The sequence below is a fragment of the Lagenorhynchus albirostris genome, chromosome 16 (genome assembly GCF_949774975.1).
Source record: "Lagenorhynchus albirostris chromosome 16, mLagAlb1.1, whole genome shotgun sequence".
In the NCBI taxonomy this organism is placed as follows: Eukaryota; Metazoa; Chordata; class Mammalia; order Artiodactyla; family Delphinidae; genus Lagenorhynchus; species Lagenorhynchus albirostris.
The window spans coordinates 54,058,233-54,073,387 of record NC_083110.1 but is presented as its reverse complement, the minus strand read 5'-3'; the positions used below and the strand labels follow the sequence as shown (position 1 = coordinate 54,073,387).

The 15,155-nt window shown below is 47.8% G+C and overlaps 1 protein-coding gene across 2 annotated transcripts; it reads right to left on the bottom strand.

The window, feature by feature from the left end:
- Positions 1 to 479: 479 nt before the first annotated feature.
- On the bottom strand, positions 480 to 7,651 carry PGAM1 (phosphoglycerate mutase 1). Of its 2 annotated transcripts, none has more exons than XM_060125497.1 (4): positions 7,411 to 7,651; positions 3,239 to 3,513; positions 2,363 to 2,543; positions 480 to 1,572 (listed from the first exon to the last, which is right to left on the bottom strand). In XM_060125497.1, the coding sequence occupies exons 1-4, from the start codon at positions 7,529 to 7,531 to the stop codon at positions 1,403 to 1,405; spliced, it is 747 nt and encodes a 248-aa protein (XP_059981480.1). In that variant the 5' UTR covers positions 7,532 to 7,651; the 3' UTR covers positions 480 to 1,402. The 2 variants fall into 2 exon arrangements, with proteins under 2 accessions (XP_059981480.1, XP_059981479.1); XM_060125496.1 differs by having other exon boundaries at positions 7,393 to 7,649.
- Between the last annotated feature and the right edge of the window lie 7,504 nt (positions 7,652 to 15,155).

Below are 15,155 nucleotides of genomic sequence, written 5' to 3'. Positions count from 1 at the left end.
AGTCCCCCACTGCAGATACCAAGGGATGACTGTATATCCCTTTTCTCCTGCATGTGTAACTTTTGAGGATGTTAATTAGTTGACTGATAGGGTTAAAATTTTAGGGGCCAAAAAGAAAGGTGTGAATCAAGTTTAAAAGTTACTAACAAAAAAAGGGTTGGCTTTTTTAAGTCTAGTAAACAAGCATTTACCTTACTCTAAAGAGGGCATACTAGTTTCAGAATTTGATTTTCCAGTGTTCGGTAACCAGCACCACTGAGCAAGAGCTGTAGAGAGGCAACAGGAATACAGCGTTCAGCTCTCCAACACGGAAAACCCAATGAGATACATGATACTTGGACCAGGCTATGTAAAGTTGTGACTGGTTGTCCTAAAAGCTCTTAATCTGTCATACAAGGACTTGGGTAATGAGAGACATTTCAAGTTGAATGTTTGAGTTGATTTCCTCAGATAAGACATACCACACATGACACAGAAAATATTGCACATCACTCCTTTATCATACTGACCTGGAAAAAAGATTTACTACAGTTATGCTCAAATGAGTACTGGGCCTAAGTGGTGGGCCAAGCAACTAGAACATGGTTCAGAAATCAGGCACAGTGAAAGACACACTTGGATGTGATCAAGAGGCATTCCGCTGCCATAAAACGATAAGGCGGGGGAGGGATTCTAAAACACACAGCAGGATGAGCTCCTACACCTTAGAAGTCAAGAAGCTTATCCCATGACGGTGTAAGGAATGGCTCATTTTCTGATGACCACATGTGGGAATATTTCAACCGCCACTAGAAACCCCAGAAGGGTTTTTTTTTTAATTTATTTATATATACATATAAATTTTTCTTTTGTAAAAGTAAATGCAACACATAAACATTCAGGATTGATCCCAATCTTTTGGAGTCAGGGAGGAAGTGTTTGATTGAATCACCATGCAGGTTACATTCATCTTCCACTGGAATGACTAGAGCCCCCAGTCACCTGAACAGAACAGTGCCCAGCTAGCCTCTGGGAACACAAATAGGCACTCTTGCTTCTCCTCATTGGTCACACCTTGGCATGGTTCCTCCCTATCCCCTACTCAAGCAGGTCCTTAGTAATAAACAAACCACTAGCAACGCCCCGCCCCAGTTACTACCTCTCAACGCTCTTGGATAAGTCTTCCCTTGGCTTGGACTGAGGTCCATGTCCCAGAGGTGCCATTCTGACTAGACTGTATGAAGGGAGTGGGTGCAAGAGAGAAAATGGCTAAAATGAAATTGGGAGCCACTGCTCCCCATCCGCAGCTACAGCTTAAGATGCCTACAGATGTCGTCAGTGACGTGTGCAGGGGAGAGGTGCAGAGGAATGGATGGGCTTGGGAGGAAGGGTAATCCTTGGGAAAGTAATCTGCTGCTCGACCTCACTTCTTGGCCTTGCCCTGGGCAGCCACAGCCTCCATGGCTTTACGCACGGTCTCTTCATCACCCAGGAACTGCATTGGCTTGATGGGCTTCAAGTTCTTGTCCAATTCGTAGACAATGGGAATGCCAGTCGGCAGGTTCAGCTCCATGATAGCCTCCTCGGAGAGACCTGAAAATACACCCCGCTATGATCAGTCAAGCAAGATATGAATCCACAGACCTCTCCAGCGTTGCTATTCATTCTCCGGGTGGGGAAACAGGTCCTCCAAGGACTTTCGTAGGAATTAAAACAAGACAACCTTTCTGGTATTTGTCATAACAGTAATGATCTGTGTTATAGTAGATCGCTCACCCAAGGAATGCCCCCGTAGCTTATTTCTCAGTCACTGAAAAGCAAGAAAAATGGATGAAAGGTATGTCTCCCAAAGTGAGATCTGGAAGCCCATAGTAAAGCTGGACTATACATATCTCAAATGTCCTATGTAGTCCATCCAGGCTGCCAAAACTCAGCACATCTGGGCCTCTAGGCCCTTGGGTGAAACAATTTAAGATGCAAACTGAGATTCACCTGTGGAGTTGTACCAGGTTGTGATTAAGAAGGATTTTTATCAGCAGTTTCGACTGGTAATCCTAGTCTAGAGGTGGGCATCTCAAACTTCCATGTGTATCTGAATTACCTGGGTGATAGATGCATCTTCTCAGTCAGGTCTGAAGTGGGACCTGAGGTTCTGCATGTGCAATAAGCACCCAGTGGGGTCTGGCCGCCTCTGCTTCTGCAGAGGATGCTTTGAGAGACAAGGATAGAAAGTGTGTTTCTACTAGGAGACAATCTGGCCTGTCTCTAAGGCTATCAACATGTCCAGCCCTTTCCTGAAGGTCTCCTTCGTACTAAATAAGTCCAGATTAGTGACAGTTCTGCTTTAGCCCTCTTTGAGGGCCCCTCTGAAAAACGTACATACCCTCCAGATGCTTGACGATGCCCCGAAGGCTGTTGCCATGGGCTGCAATCAGTACTCGTTTCCCCTCCTTGATCTGGGGAACTATTTCTTCATTCCAAAAGGGCAGAGCTCTGGCAATAGTGTCCTTCAGACTCTCACAGGAGGGCAGCTGATCTTCAGTGAGGTCTGCATACCTACGATCCTAAACAACAAAAAATCCAAGTGTATCAGTTATTACCAGTTGCATCCATTCTGCCTATTTCTTATCCCCTGAAGGATCAAAGTGATGGGTGAAAGTCTCTCACCAGGGCACTGAGAGCTTGGGAAAGGGGATAATTATTATCCTGCCCCTCCCTCCCCCATTACCCTCTATAGGGAAGACTGACAGTTCAAAAGAAACATAACTTAGGAAAGGAGAAAAAAAAGGTAGGCTACAAGGCTCTAACCAATTCACTTTATCTTGCAATTGGCTTAGGAAGGCCCTATCAGCTATGGATGGGTTTTTTTAAAACATGGCAGTAGATGTAAAAAAGATATATTCTTTTTAAATAAACAACATAAACTCTTAACTAAATCTTTTAACAAGTGGAGGTCATTCCTTGGAGAAAGGGGACTACAATTAACTATTTTAGGGAATTCCCTGGTGGTCCAGTGGTTGGGACTCTGTGCTTTCACTGCCGAGGGCCCAGGTTTGATCCCTGGCTGGGGAACTAAGATCCCACAAACCCCACAGCCAAAAAAAGAAAAGAAAAGAAAAGAAAAAAACAAGTAACTATTTTATCATAAATTAGAAACTCAGTGGGTCTAGGCAGACCCTAATAAAAGCTAAAAGAGTGAAGCCCAGATTCTAACACCCTAGTCCTGGGTGGAGCGAGCCAAACCTCCGTTTGTTCATACCTTACTGATGTTGCTGTAGAAGGGATGGTCGGGCTCCATCGGAGGTGGTGGGACATCATAGGAGCGCCTCCAGATCTTTACCTGGGCCTCACCGTGCTTGGCAGCAGTTTCTGCCTTATTGAGGCCAGTCAGACCCCCATAGTGTCGCTCATTAAGGCGCCAAGTCCTCACCACTGGCAGCCACATCTGGTCAATGGCATCCAGCACTGTCCAGAGGGTCCGAATTGCTCTCTTCTGCACTGAGGTGAAGCAGATGTCAAACTCATAGCCGGCATCTGGAAATTATAAGTTCAAAGTGATAAGCTAATCAGGTCCACTCTAGAGCAAGAATTCTTTCTTTCTTTTTGGCCGCACCATGTGGCTTGTGGGATCTTAGTTCCCCAACCAGGGATTCAACCCGGACCCTCGGCAGTGAGAGTTGTAACCAGTGGACCACCAGGGAATTCCCTAGAGCCAGAATTTTCTTACATACAAATTTCGTCATGTACAGACAACCCAAATGAAAATTATTTGGCTAAATATTTTATTTTGTACACCCTAGCAGGAAAAACAATATTCTGCCTTCGGGGAAGATAAAATCTGTTGATTTATGTTGCAGTTGACAATATACTTCCCAGTGGTTCCCCAATAATTCATCTAACCCAGTGGTTCCCCAATAATTCATCTAACCCAAATGTACTGTCAACCAGCTAACCTGAGATCTGGGCTACTTTTCCTAATCCCCAGAGTGCTGTGCTTAAGCACACTTTAAGAATTTATTTGCTTTAATTCTTTCAAGGTAAGGATTCAAAAAACTTGGAATCTTTTAATAAATATAATAGTTAGTACTTATAGAGAGCTTACCATCCATCTGTCAGGCACTGGACTGAGTACTTTGTATGTGTTTTATTTAGTCTTCATAACAATCCTATAAGGTTACATCATTACAACCCATCTTACCAGGTGAAAATAGAAACTAGAGGAGTTAAGCAAACTATCCGAGCTCACAGCTATTACACAAAAGAGATTAAAACCCAGGTAGTATGACTCTAAAATCTAACTCACAGGGGACTTCCCTGGTGGCGCGGTGGTTAAGAATCCACCTGCCAAGGCAGGGGAAATGGGTTCGAGCCCTCATCTGGGAACATCCCACATGCAGCGGAGCAGCTAAGCCCACGAGCTACAACTACCAAACCTGCACTCTAAAGCCCACGAGCCGCAACTGCAAAGCCCACGTGCTGCAACTACTGAAGCCCGTGCGCCTAGAGCCCGTGCTCTGCAACAAGAGAAGCCTGTGCACCGCAGCAAAAAGTTAGCCCCCGCTCGCCACAACTAAATAAAGCCCGAGCCCAGCAACGAAGACTCAACGCAGCCAAAAATAAATAAATACATCAATAAATTTATTTTTAAAAAATCTAACTCATAACCACCACCTCTAGCTATCTCCATAGTTTGCTAATTTCTAAGGATCCTGATTGTATTTTAGTTAGAACTGTCACTTCTGATTGATGATTATTAACATACTTCAGTCCTCTCTACCTCTGGTCTAGGAGAAATGGGATTTTGAACTCTCAACAATCAGGACACAGCAAGAGCTCTTAGAGGATGCTGATAAAACTAGTTTGTTGCATGAAATTATACCTTCCCTAGAGTATTGGAAATCACATCACAACCTCTTCATCCACAGTTCCTTTCTGCTATCGTCAAATTACCTCACTACCCAAAGAATATAATCTACCTACGTCAATTGTTAAACCAAGTTTAAGAGAAGCCACTCATTGGAGAAAGAGCAAATGCTGTGCACTGTCTGATGCATTTGTAAATGAACCTCTCCTCCATACACAGCAGTTACTGAGGGGTGGTATCAAGTTATATTGGCCCAACCAGTAAGTTACAACTATTTGTCTTCATGTTTCACAAACGGTTATTCTCCCTCCCACTTTAATGGGGAGATGGCCCTTTCCTTAAGTAGTGGACCAGGAAAACATTCCTGTTTTCTTCCATGAGGCTACAAGGCCCTCTTTGAAATTCAGCACAAACTTTCCTGCGCATTGCCTCATGTTGAGGTGGCCAACAGTAATTAATGAAATGTGAAGTGAATTTTCCTGCCAGCCGTTCAACTGAGAATAAGGCCCGTAAGAACTACACTGATGGGGGAAGGGAGAATTAATCACCAAGAAACTCACCACAATCCACAAGGGAAAAGACACAGATTTCATCACTAAGGCTCACTGACAAGTGCGAGTAGACTCACCTACCATCCCCTCCCTAATCTTATGGGGAGGAATGGCTCCCCAATAAAAGGGAGTCACTGGGAATTGAGTATCCACAGCGCAAGCCTCAGCTCCCATGCTGAAAAGCTATTGGTTGTTTCACTGCATTTTCCACTTGCAATGGAGTGCTGCACATTGGATACACAAGTCAGTCCCCGAGGAAAAGAGCAGTTCCCCTTACAACTCTTAACAGAGAACTCTAAATCCTCTTCCTTCAACTTGGCCATCAAACAAAAGCATAGTCTAGGCCACTCCCAGGGATGGGGTTAGCTGGTGTTGTGCAGTGTGGACTCCATCCGGCCCCCAGGAGCAAGACGGCATGGGAAAACTCAGTTCTTGGTAGCTTCCTCCTGAAATCATTCAAGATTTTATAAACCCTATAATACTTAAAGCCCTAGTGAATTTAATGTTATTTTAGGTCTTTTACAGTATTAGATTATTCATATGGTCTTCATCATTCAGTTTTTGCTTTTGGTCTTTCACTTTTTATTTAATCATCTGTGATGCCCCTAAACAGTTATTAAAATTTTAAATGGGATTTCTTTTGAAACTAATGCTACTAACATTTACTTAAAAACTGAAATAGGGTCTGTTATTTTAAGATATTACAAGTTAAGGCATTTGATCAGTCTTAGAGGACAGCTGCAATTTGCAAACCACCACAGGCCCATACAGTTCTTCCTGCCAGACAGCAGGAGGGAAAATGGCCTCCTTTACCAGCACTTTCCCTATCCTGGCCTCTCCTAACCGGTATGAGGTCACACCAGGCCATCCCAAAGTATTCACACACATCCCCAGCAGGATTACATTTCCCATACTTTCCGAACTTTTGCTTCATTTCTAAAGGATCTACAGTGAAGGCAAGAAGCTAGAGAGAGCAAACTGGGGCCAAATACCTGATTCACATCAGCCAGGAATCAGTGACCCTTTTTAATGCTGCTTTGTCCAGAGGTTAAAAGGGAGCAGGGAAGGATTGGTGGAAGCACCTCCTCGGTCCAGAGACGCTTTGAATTGCTGGCAGCAGGGAATGCTTATTAGCGCTTCAAAATCACAAAGAGCTGTCTGCCAGCGGGGGCAAGCCTGGGTAAGCCAGCTTATCTCATTGCCACTTCCACCTTTGCCCATAACAGCCTACCAGTTCCTCGCACTTACCCGGTACTCAACCCCAGAGCAGAGGCCAGGGTGGCAGACTAGGAATAAGATGTGACCTTGGACAAGTCATCTTTCCAATCCTCACTTTCCCAACTAGAAAAGAGGGCCAGGGAGGGATGGGAAGGAGGGGAATAAAACCTGTATAATTTATAGGGCTGTGAAGAGGATCTACTCAAATCATTCATTTACTCAATTACATTTGTGGACGCATTTTGGACACAGGATTTGCGGAATGCTGGTAAACAACATTCTGCACAAGCACGTGGATGTCTTTGTACCTAGAACCCTGCTGGTCGCCCCCCGCCCCGCCCCGGCCCCGGGGGCCGCGTCACTCCCCCGCAGCGGGGGGAAGCATGTGGCCTGCCGCTTCACCAGGATCCCCAGCATCCTCCTGAGTAGGCTTGGTTACAGCTGCTGGAAGACACCGGGCATCCCATTTAGCAACCCGTCCCCGAGTTACTAAGTGCTCGGACTAGGAAAAAGGGGACTTTCTCAAGGCTGTGTCGTGGAGAGCGCAGTAAGCTGCGGGGCTACCGCCCGGGTCCTCTTCCTGGCACTGCCCCTCACACTCCGCTGGGTGACCTTGAGCAAGTCGATCCCCCACCCTGGGCCCATTTTTTCAACTGTAAAATAAACTGTTGGAGAGAAGGGGCTCTCCGGGGGGGCGCGGGGGCGGCCAAGCGGCCCTCACCCAGCGGCGCCTGCCCGAGCCTTCGCAGCCCCCACCCACTGCCCCGGCCCTCTCCGCACCTCGCAGCGCCTGCCCACCGCGCTTCGCCTCCTCGTGCCCGGCCGGGCTCAGGTCGGCGTCGTACCAGCCGCTGAAGCGATTCTCCAGGTTCCACGCGCTCTCGCCGTGCCGGATCAGCACCAGCTTGTAGGCGGCCATGGCTGCGGCTCGGGGTGCGGCGCAGACTGGGGCTCACCGAGATTCCGGAGTCGCGGCCCTACGCCGGCCGCGCCTGCGCGCTCGCGCTCCAACGGCCCGCTCCCGCTCACTTGCTCGGCCAAATCTTTCCACTGGCTCGGGGCCGTCCTCCGCCCGCCGGATGTACGCATGCGCCCCGTGCGGACGCTGCAGCCGCCAGGGGGAGGGGGCGACCTCCAGGAAGCCAGGGCGCATGCGGCCTCCGTCGTCGGCCCCGTGTCCGCCGCGGTAGTCACGGAGCGCACGTAAGCGCCGAAGGGAGGTGGGACCTTCGCGCCGTTCCCGGTTGTGCCCGCTGGCCGGAGTGTGGTCGTATTGCCGTTATTCATAAGCCCTTCGTTGTAATCAAATGGTCTTTTATTATTTGAATCGCGCTTGGCTCGGCCAGGTCACACTTTCCCATCCGTACGCAGGGTGTGATTCACACACCTGTGTTCCAATCTTCACTCTTCCATTTTATTCGCTTTGTATCTCGCTTAACCTCGCTCAGCCCCATCTGTAAATGGACGTAGTAAATACTTAACTGGTGCCTATCTACCTGGAAGGTGCTCAGTAAATGGTGGTTGTTTCTATCTCATTTCCATGGACACTAATCTCCATAACGACACGGGTTCTGACTGCTGGTTCGAAAGCCACGCTCTTTATCTAACACACGGCCTTTTGTCCCACCTTCTTCTGGTTTCTCACAGTCTCTGGCCAGTGCTTCCTGGACCAACCACAGTGAAGCAAATTCTAGGCCGATCAAACACTCCAGGAAGAGAAGAGTTACTGCCTGTGCCTGCCCTACACCCAATCACAGTTTCAGTATCTGCTTTATCTGGACAGCTCTCTGGTGCCCATGCCCCTTTTCCTGGTTTATTTCAATCTAGCCACTTTATTGAGCACCAAACATGAATCAGGCAGTGGGCTAGGGTCAAAGATGGGTTGAATGTGTTTTCTACCCTTCATAGCAGGTGGAGTGCAAATAAGACCCACATGGAAACAGCTAACAATGAAATTGTGCCGTGTGCTATACTTTGACAGATTATAGAAAAATTTTTAGCATGCACTCGTAAAGCACCTACTACATGCCAGGCAGTGTTATGAGTGCTTTACAAACATTAACTCATTTAATCCTCATATCCTCATGATGATCTTATGAGGCTAGTACTATTGTGTCCCTATTTACTGATGAAGAAACTGAGGGATGAAGTAACTTGTCTAAGGTTATAGGAACCAAGATTCACGCCTAGTATGGCTGGCTCCCAAGTCCACGCTTATCTGACCTACTACTCTCTGCGGCCTCCACATATTTGTTGCATTTTAGACATTTATTGACTTTGAAGAGTGGGAAGGGTTTGAGAGGCAGAGAAAAGGCACTTTGGGAATGACATGAACCAAAATACATAAGACTGCCTTTTAGATATGTCATCTACTGTTTGTGAAAGTTTAGTGTGTCAAGTGTTTTAATGTATTATCTCAACCTTCCAGCAATTCATATAATATAGGTACTATTATAGCTCCATTCCACAGATGAAGAAACTGAGGCCCGGGGAAATAATTTGTCCAAAGTCACAGCTCGGAGCAGAAGTGAAGAAAAAACCAAGACTCAAACCCAGGCAGTGCAGTGGCCTAGCGTGCACTCTAGCCACACCTTCCTCCTCTGCAGCTGGGAGAAGATGGAATTCAGTGACCAGGAAGGTGACTGGGATGCAGTCCAGCACTAAAAGCTGCACTTGGAGCTTACAGTCTCCCAGGGCTGCAAAGCAAGCTGTCCTGGAAGGCTTCCTTGTTCAAGCTCCAGGCATGGCCCACATGGGGGACCTTGGAAGAATCCCTCTTTGGAAGTTCTCCCTCTGGTCATTCCTTCTGCTTGGTCATCCCAGTACTGATGTCCAGGCCCTCCCAGGGTTTTTCACACCAGCAAATAGCCACAAATAATAATAATGTATTATTAACATATTAATAATAAATACTATTAGCAATGTGATCAAGAAGACAAAAAAGATTTAATGAGGTACCGATTTAGAGCATATGAATCTGAGGGTCTATGGACAGATTTTCTCTCCAGGAGGATGCCTGGTAAGGGATCCCTTGCCCACTGGGATTGGAACTGAGCAGATAACTAGGATACTTTGGGCAGGAGGCCAAGGGCTTCTGTGCCACCAGCCTTGGGAAAGAGCCCGGGAAGTCCTACTTTATTGCTTTCACCAATCCCCTCTGCCTCCAGAAGGGATCTCTCATCTCCTTGGAATTCTGAGGAGCTCTGATAACTCACAGCATATCTACCTTGGAGCATCAGAGATTTTTTTATGTATGTGTCAGATCCACTCAACTAGAAACTCCTTGAGGGTGGGTACTGCATCTCTATTTTATACACCCATACACAAGCACTAAGCATGATGCCTTTGCCCATGGCCAACTCCCTGAGTGTCCTTGAGTGTCAGAGCTAAGAGAGACCTTGGTAATTCTCCACTGCAAGTCCCCACCTCCAGCCACCTCCAGTCCACATGTAACAGATGAGGAAAGTGAGGTGAGCCTTTCAAAAGCACAGGAGATGAGCAGGGGACTGGGTTCATAAGTGAGAAGTCAGAGGCGATCCACGGAGAAGGGCCCCAAAGTTGGGGCTTGCTGTGTCACGGAAAGGCAGGAGCCTGGAGAAGTCTGGAAAAGAAGGGGGCTGGGGGGAGCCACGTGAGGACTGTGAAGGCTTTGCAGCTGGAAGCCAGAATTCCTGGGCAGAGATTGGGATTCATTCAGCATCTACCACAGCATCACAAATCTGGGAAGAAGCTTAGAGCCTATCAAACCAAGGTTTCTCAAATGACAGTAAAGGGTAAGGATAAACCAGTGTATGTTGCCCTCTACTACTTTTTTTTTTTAAATCTTAATTGTTATCTCTCCTGAACACAAGACACACAGACATTTGTCAGGGCTGATCCCTGGGCCCTTCTAAAGAAGTGGGTGGATACAGGCGCGCATTCACATAACCTGAGAACCGAGCAGTGTGAAGGCTCTGATCACAGCTTGGGGGCAGCTTGGGGAGCAGCCTGAGGGACCCACTGCACAGCTCCCAAACAGTTCATCTCCTTCCCTCCCTGCCCGGCAGGGAGCAACTATGGCCAAATAAGCCCTCCTTCCTGCCTGGCGCATGCGGGTGGGGGCCTGTGCTCCAGAGCCTTCTTTACTCTCATCTCCTGGTCAGGGACATTCATCAGTGACAGCTCTCATCTCTTCCTGGGGCCCCCAGCCAACCTCTAATCCCTGAACTCTTAGGGCAGACAGCCTCCCTTCTAGCTCAGTGCTCTAATTCCTCAGGCCTCAAGGAAGTTCCCAGGACTCGAACAGCTTCCAACCACCAAGCATGTTGGTTCAGCTGCTACGAAAACTCAGATAATCAGTGATCACAGCCCTATTGCCCCCGCTCGTCCCTTAAAATACTAAAGGCCTCTCTCAAGCTTCCCTTCCCATTTATTTTTTTCTGCAGAAGGGTAACGCCCTTATCAAGTACCAAACATTCAGTGAAGGACCCGATTTAGAATCCCAGTGGGGCGAAGCGCGTTTTCTGCTGGGTGGAAGGTGGGGCGGGCGGCTGCCGTTCAGCCCACAGGACTCCCCATCAAGACACCACGTCTTTATTTGTTCAACATCTTGCAAACTCATCGCGTGATGCTCAGATCTCCCCAGCTCAGCTGGTGTCTCAGTAGGAGAGGACTCCTGCCTTGGAAAGTGAGCCCAGATGATTGTGGCTCATGTCTCAAGACTCTGAGCTTCTAAGAGAGGAAGTAGGGCTTCAAGGAAGGGTAAAACACATGCTTCACAGCCTTCTACAGTTGCCATCTGAAGATAGAGCTGGAAATGGCTGGAACTGGCTGGAACTGGCTTCCTACAGCTCCCCTGACAAAACCCTTTCTTCTCCAACCTCAAAACCCAGCTTCAGACTTGAGTGTCCAGCCCAGCCATAGTAAAAACCCTTCTCCCGGGATTATGGAACTCTCAGTCTCTGAAAAGAAACCACCAGGGGTGCACGAGGTCCTCTGCCTCTAGGCCCTGTGTGTGAGAACTATGATGATAAAAATGCTCAAAACAGGGCAATAAGCCAACCCGTCTATTCTCCTTCACATCAAACTGTTTTCCCAGTTTCCCAAACATAGACTACTATGTTTCTTTGGATTAAATTTTAAGTGTAAAACAGATATCTCATTAATTTGAGATGTCTGTTTTTTGTGATTAGCAGTAAACTTTTGATGTTTGACTACATGGGTTTTTTTGGGGGTGGGGGTTGTTTTTTTGTTTTGTCTTTTCAGCAAACACGATTATGTATCCTGGCTCCACCCTTACCTTCCCAGAGCAGTTCCTCAGAGCTATCTGAGAGGCTGTCTCCCTGGCTATAGTCCTCAGTAAGGTGCCCAGATAAAATTTCATTCACTCCTAGGTCTTATTTTTGATTTGACACGTGACGTTCCCCCAGGCCGGGACCTTCCCCTGCTATACAACTAATTTCCCTTGTCCCTTATTGGGATCACCCCAGGCCCAGGATTTGGAGGGAGATGACAGAAACTGGACCTTATTGCCACTGCCTGGACCAGGCAGGTGTCTCGCCCCAAACAGCCCCTAAATCCCTCTGGAGATTTAACCCCTTGAGAAACATGGTCCATCGTTAAAGTAAAACGCCCCTGTGGGGGAGGGGTGAATGGTTTAAGCCAGCTGTCACTTGAGGAAAAAAAAGTTCTCATACCCCAAAGACTGTCCTGTTGCCATGGCAACAAGTAACCACCCCAAAGGGTGTTAAACCATTTAAGCAATGATAACTCATCTCCCTTTAATTGAACAATGACAGTTTGCCTCAGTGACCACTCTTCTGTAAGCCAGCCAATCAGCAACAGCCACACTTCAGTTCACCAACCAATCCCTAAACTCCCCCTTCTCTCAGCATGCCCATCACTGACCTTCACACCTCCCAGCACCGCATAGAGGGTCACTTCCCTGCTCCACTCAAAGAGATTGCCCCACAGACAGTGCTCTGTCTTCCTGAAGTAAGTCAGAGATTCAGCTTTTTGTCTCAGCTATTGAGAGGTGGTGTCTTCCATAGACACCCTCCACTAATATTCTGGAATGTCACCTCTCTGGGAGTAATTTTTCCTCCTTTCGAGGGCTATTGCTAGTCTCTATGATGTCTTGGTTAATTAGAAAAAGACCAACCCTTCTTCTAGACAGGCTCCAATGAAGATGGGATTTCAGATCCCTCAGCTGGGAAACTGAGCAGTCCACAGTCTGCACAACTGCACACTGCAACCCTGCTCATCCCTCATAACTGGTCAGTCAGTGAGTGCTGCCCATTCCACCTCCTAAATATACTTTTCAATCTGTCCTCTCCTCTTTGCTCCCACTGCCACTGCTTTGGTGTCAGACCTCATTCTTTCTTGCCTGTACTGGTGCAGTAGTCTCTAACTGGCGCCCACCTCTAGAGCAAACATGTTATGGTACCCCTAGCCTCTGTGCCTTTGCAGCTGCTGTTCCCTTGGCCTGACCCATACCTCTAACTTTCCTTTCAGGTCAACTTCAAGTCACTGTGCAGCTCCAATGTCACTGCAATGGACTGAATGTTTATGTCCTCCCTAAATTCATCTGTTGAAATCCTAACCCTCAATGTGATGGCAGTAGGAGGTGGAGGCTATAGGAGGTGATTAGGTCATGAGGGCTCATGGGATTAGAACCTTATAAAAGAAAGCCCACAGTGTTCCCTTGCCCTTTTTGCCATGTGAGGACACAGCAAGAAGACAGCAGTCTATGGATCAGGAAGTGGCCCTCACCTGACACTGCATCTGCCTGTACCTTCATCTTGGGCTTCCCAGCCTCCAGAACTGTGAAAAACAAATTTCTGCTGTTTATAAGACACCAAGTTTATGGTGTTCTGTTATAGCAGCCCGAATAGACCAAGACTGTCGCCTTTTACCTGAAAGCTGTCCCTGACTCTCCTCTGAGGCCTGCCCACACCCAGCCGGGCTCGGGGCTCCCGTCCTCCTGGGTGTACCTGGATGATGGCACCGATCATCACCACCAGGTGTTTTTGCTGCCACCCCAACCAGCCTGCGAGTGCTGGATGTGAGAACTAGGCTACTTTCATCTCTTTGTAACCAGCTGGTCATGAGGAAAAGGACTTGAGAGAAAAGTAAGTTACAATTCCAACTCTACCATTTGATGCTGTTGGGAACTTAAGCAAGTTACTTGACTTTCCACAGCTTTGGTTTCTCCATCTGTAAAATGTGGATAACGATGTGAAAGGAAAATCAAAATGGAGTCAGTGTTGCTAAGACAGCACTCTGAAATGGAGCTGGGAGGCCTTTGAGGAAGTGTGACTTATGCATGTCTAGGCCTGGATAGAAATCTGACCTTCTGAGCACGTATTACCTTAATGCAGGCATCCAGGACATCTGCCCAATGTTCCAGAAACTCAAGGTATTTATCAGACCCTTACCCTAAAGCACTTGTGACAGCCTATCCCTTAAGGACAAACATCCTTCTTGTGCCAGAGTGCAGCCTGTGGCTTTTGCCTTTAAAAGCCCCTGACCCCCTTCCCTGGAACACTCTTTAGGTTTCACCCAAATTTGTGTCTCTAGAATTGCAATTCTTAAGAACAAAATAAACTCTCCTCTTATTTGCAGCCTTGTATGTGTGTGTGTGTATGTGTGTGTGTGTTTATTGTTGTTATTGTTGTTTGGTTGACAATAATAACACCTCCTGCACAGCCTGGTTGTGAGGACTCAGCAGGATCATGAGTGTAAGATGCTTCCGAAACTTCCTATTAAAATTCAGGCCCCTGGGACTTCCCTGGTGGCGTGGTGGTTAAGAATCTGCCTGCCAATGCAGGGGACATGGATTCGAGCCCTGGTCTGGGAGGATCCCACATGCCATGGAGCAGCTAAGACCGTGTGCCACAACTACTGAGCCCGTGTGCCACAACTACTGAAGCCCACGTGCCTAGAGCCTGTGCTCCACGGCAAGAGAAGCTACCGCAATGAGAAGCCCACGCACTGCAGCAAAGAGTAGCCCCTATTCACAACTAGAGAAAGCCTGTGCACAGCAACGAAGACCCAACGCAGCCATAAATAAATAAATTTATAAAATAAAGTTTAAAAAAAATTTTAAAAAAATAATTCAGACCCCTTAGCCTGGCCCTCAAGGCCAGACAGGATCTGTTCCCAATCTACCTTGCCAGTTTTACTTTCAAAAACTCACCTTCGGGCTTCCCTGGTGGCGCAGTGGTCGAGAGTCCGTCTGCCGATGCAGGGGACACGGGTTCGTGCCCCGGTCCAGGACGATCCCACATGCCGCGGAGAGGCTGGGCCCGTGAGCCATGGCCGCTGGGCCTGCGCGTCCGGAGCCTGTGCTCCGCAACGGGAGAGGCCACAGCGGTGAGAGGTCTGCGTACCGCAAAAAAAAAAACCCAAAAAACAAAAAACTCACCTTCTGGGGCTTCCCTGGTGGCGCAGTGGTTGAGAGTCCACCTGCCGATGCAGGGGACACGTGTTCGTGCCCTGGTCCGGGAGGATCCCACATGCCGCGGAGCGGCTGGGCCCATGAGCCATGGCCGCTGGGCCTGTGC